This window comes from Meleagris gallopavo, chromosome 6 (assembly GCF_000146605.3).
Source record: "Meleagris gallopavo isolate NT-WF06-2002-E0010 breed Aviagen turkey brand Nicholas breeding stock chromosome 6, Turkey_5.1, whole genome shotgun sequence".
Classification (NCBI taxonomy): domain Eukaryota; kingdom Metazoa; phylum Chordata; class Aves; order Galliformes; family Phasianidae; genus Meleagris; species Meleagris gallopavo.
Genome location: NC_015016.2, coordinates 5,458,791 through 5,462,778, shown reverse-complemented (window position 1 = coordinate 5,462,778; position 3,988 = coordinate 5,458,791). Strand labels below are relative to the sequence as shown.

General features: G+C 40.7%; 2 protein-coding genes across 5 annotated transcripts in view; both read right to left on the bottom strand.

Moving 5' to 3' along the window:
• Nucleotides 1-3,784, bottom strand: part of INSIG1 (insulin induced gene 1) — a 7,989-nt gene extending 4,205 nt beyond the window's left edge. Inside the window, exons 1-4 of the mRNA XM_010712335.3 lie at nucleotides 3,763-3,784; nucleotides 2,581-2,705; nucleotides 1,579-1,745; nucleotides 1,044-1,143 (exon numbers count right to left, since the gene is read on the bottom strand). Of these exons, the coding sequence (XP_010710637.1) occupies nucleotides 1,044-1,143; nucleotides 1,579-1,745; nucleotides 2,581-2,705; nucleotides 3,763-3,769 (399 nt within the window). The 5' untranslated portion in view covers nucleotides 3,770-3,784. The remainder of the gene's footprint in view (nucleotides 1-1,043; nucleotides 1,144-1,578; nucleotides 1,746-2,580; nucleotides 2,706-3,762) is intronic.
• Nucleotides 1-3,988, bottom strand: part of LOC100543777 (sodium channel protein type 5 subunit alpha-like) — a 589,192-nt gene that overhangs the window by 96,915 nt on the left and 488,289 nt on the right. The gene's annotated exons all lie outside the window — the stretch shown is intronic.

The following is a 3,988-nucleotide window of genomic DNA, read 5'->3' as shown; positions in this document are numbered from 1 at the left end:
AGGAGACAGACTTTTGTACAAGAGGTAACTTAATTTAACATAACTGAGAATCAATAGTAGAGAAATTAAACAGTTAACATGGCTTTTTTCCCCTTTATCTTGTCTGGAAACCAACCCACCTACAGTATCAAGTTCTGACTGGACACTTTAGAGGCACACTAGTGTCTGTTGAGTTAGAAAGGTTAGATAGAAGGGATTGAAAGCCTGTTTAAGGCAAGGCAGCTTTAGACTAATCTTTAACTTATTTGTGGTTCAGTCCTAGAAAGTGGCTTCTCCCTTTACTAAACAAAGACTGGTATTTTAGTTACTCCTAAGTCTACAAAGGCTGATCCAGAGGAAATTAAAGACATCCAAGGCACAACAGTCTTTGAACTGGAATACTTGAAGAATATTTTCCAGAATAAAGAAATTACGTAGCAAAAGACACAACTAAGATCAATGAACTATTAATTATTACTATCCAGTGTAATTTAACAACCAGGCTGAAAGCTGACGTACAGCCAGGTTTACTGTTAAGTACACTACAAGGGAATAATTACTTAAGAACCTAGCAGGTAAGACACCACTTACACTATATTGTACCATTTGTGGAGTGATACTTGAACCATGTATAAAATGACCAGAAAGAGCATATTTAATTCCACAGTGGTGGAATTTAATGCTTTATGAGGATATATTTCCTCCACAAAAGAAAAATGCTTTAGGCTTGCTCTAATTAATCATTCACTATCTGCCTCTCAGCTTTCTAGCTACCTTAGACATTATGTCAACTGCTAATAGAAAGGGAGTAGTTAAGATGCTGATCAGATCTGCTACACAGATTCAGTTCTTATTTAGGCTGCTGCTGGAAAAAAGTTTTCATATAGAAAGGTAATTCCTACTCTACTGGCAACACAGGTTATGTTTACATTTCAGCTCTTTTGAAGACACCTATTCATCACTCAATCTGTGAGTCACACCCTTAGAGGCACAGTTTGTTCTTGGACTACGAATGACAGAAGTTATTTGGACTGTTAAAGGAAATGCTAATACACAATAATTACCATAGCCAGCTGGCGTCCTATGTTTCCTACAGTCACACCTCCTGAGAAAAATATACATGGAAGCCAAGAACGGATGTATAGGAAATCTGGGGATGTGTACCTAATAAACAAGAAGTTAGAGACAAGGCATTATCATCTTCTTCCATACTATTAACAAGATGCTATAGATTCTCTCCCCAAACACAGCAGAGAAACTCAGGAGAAGCAACAGCAAGACCAAATTAAATCTGTTAACTCAAAAGTCTTAAAAAGCAAGGTCTAGCATTTCTTTCTCCTGAGAGCAAGTTAATGACAGACCAAGTCAGGAGAAGTTCAGTTTGTTGAGATGTATGCTGAAATAACAGCTCAGTTTGAAAGCTACCTCCCTCCCCACTCAGTGCTCAGTTTAACAATTTAGAACATGACAATTAACTGCTTTAGACATAGAAAACCTTTTGTTATAAGAACACGCCAAGAATGTTAATAAGTAGCTTCCAATACCTGTGCACTCATTTTTATTACAAGAGTTGAAATACTGTTTTAAAGTGTAACTTACTGATAAACACCATTATATACAAGGAACTGGGTTATCAGAGTTGCTACAAATGCTATTGTAATTCCAAGTCCGAGGCCACTTCTTGAACGATCAAATGTCCACCAAAGACCCAGTGATAAGGCTGCAAGAGTCAGGGACAGCTGGACATTGTTGGCAAAATCTAGTTTCTGGAAAGAGATGTTAAGGACAATCCTTTCAAGTCTGCTAACATCCTATTCAAATGGAAAGCAAGTATGATTTTACACTTCTAGATACACTACATTAAGAATCTGGTTCTCACACCTGCTGAGCAATTACTCCCCTTGTTGCCTTTACACTTGCACTCCAGGCACACTGACTTTTGTAACACTGAGCATCTAAAGAATACACCATATAGTAATACATTTAACTTCCACAGATTTTCTTTTTTTTTTTTTTTAAATTCTGAAGTAACCTAGCTACTCCTTCCTAATTTAAGTTTTCTGCTCAAGTCATAAGCATTCAACAACAAAAAACAAGACAAACAAAAAAACCCAAAATTCTTATTGAATAACTTAGTGCATCTCCCATCCCTGGAGGCATTCAAGGCCAGGCTAGATGCAGCTCTGGGCAGCCTGGTCTGGTGGCTAGTGACCCTGCACGTAGCAGGAAGGTTAAAATTAGATTATCACTGTGGTCCTTTTCAACCCAGGCCATTCTATCATTCTGTGATCTCACTAGTTACTTACATTAACTATTAAATACAGACAGTATACAGATTAACTCATGTTGTTTTTACCTTGTTGCCCTCAGTTACACCAGACGCAGAATGATGTCTGGCCTCCTCCCAACCCAGAACCCCATAACTACTTCAAAGTTATGAGTGGTGAAGTATCGTAGAGCAACCATTGCACTGTGCTGCATGTTTCTGCAGTCCATAGTTGTCCCCTGGCAACAGCATTATCACTACCTTTGTAACTCCCTCAGGTGAGCTCGTGGCAATACAAAGAACATGTCAAGCAACAAAAACTAGATGAAGGATACAGCACTTGCGTGATTAATGCCAACAAAAACTGCTATGCAGCGCATCACGCTTGCCCACTCTCTTTTGAACTTGTGTGGCTCCCCAAGGTGGCTGTCAATGCAGGGGTACAGCAGGCCAACAACAGCTGCAAGAGAAGCAAGACAATACATTAACCATTATACAGTGATTATTTAGATGCTATTAGATATTAGGTTGTCAAATAAGTGTTTGACTAAGCATTATTAGTAGTGACAGAACTGGTACAGTACTGTAAGCCTGGCAAAGAAAAGACAATTAACAACTCTTCATATACACTTTAGGAATGAAAAATAAAAGCCTGAGACTTTATAAAGAGATGTTCCATTTGAACCCTTAAAGCAGAGATGTATGTAGTGCAATATTAAGGTATCTCACTTCAAGCTCTTTTTCTTCCATAAGCATGCATCATTTCTCACTCTGAGTAAACACTTGCTCTGCTCCAATAAAACAAAATCAAAGAGCTTAATTACAGAGAGGAATAGAATGTATCTTTACTGCTTGTGTGCAGGATATCTCCTTTTATTAATTTACTGCCTGTGAATCAGGCCCTGAATTATTATTTGTGCAGACTGAGAAGTTGCTTGGCACAGCTGCTTCCCCTTCTGCTGGGCTCTAACTCAGCCTATGCTCCCAATCCACCCCACAAGTTTTGGTATCTAACAGAAGCAGGGTGGAACTTCAGGAAGGAAGCTATCATCAGCCACAGCCTGTGACATATCTACCCACCCTCTTAGCCAGAGAGTGTTTTATCCTCAAATTGCCTTTTCAGTATGAGAAATGGAGGCAGAAGGAAGAAGAGAGGATACCATGAGCTTAGTTGTATGTCTTAGAATAGCAAAACTTGTCCCTGCTAGCAGCTCCATGTGTTGACAGAAGGCTCAAATGAGGCTCCCAACCTCATGTTATGTGTTTCCTCCACTCTGCTCCCCTCAATCTTTGATTCCTAAAAGAAACAGCTTCACCATGCAGGAGAATATGAGACATATAGTAGGGCATAAGGCAGTAGAGCTAACACTTTAAGTTTCGTTTCTTGATGCCAGTCACAGGACTTTTACCTTGGGATAGCAGCTAATAGCCAGAGCTTAATGCAAGCACGATAAGACTACTAGAAAACAATCTTACCACAATCTTTACTACACAGCTTATCAGTCACGCAGGCATACCATTCATACTTTCAGCAGGGGCACAATCAGCACCACCAAATGATAAACAAGGCACACAAGGCTCGCTGAAGCACTTCCAGCGCCAAGATGACGGCGCTCTGACGCCCCGCGCTTCCACCCCAGCCCCCCGCACCCCGTCCCGGCTGCCCGCACACAGCGCAGCCCCGCGCCCGCAGCCCCGCACGTGACTTCCTTGTTGTCGGCCCGGCCCGTGGCCTGTTGGCGG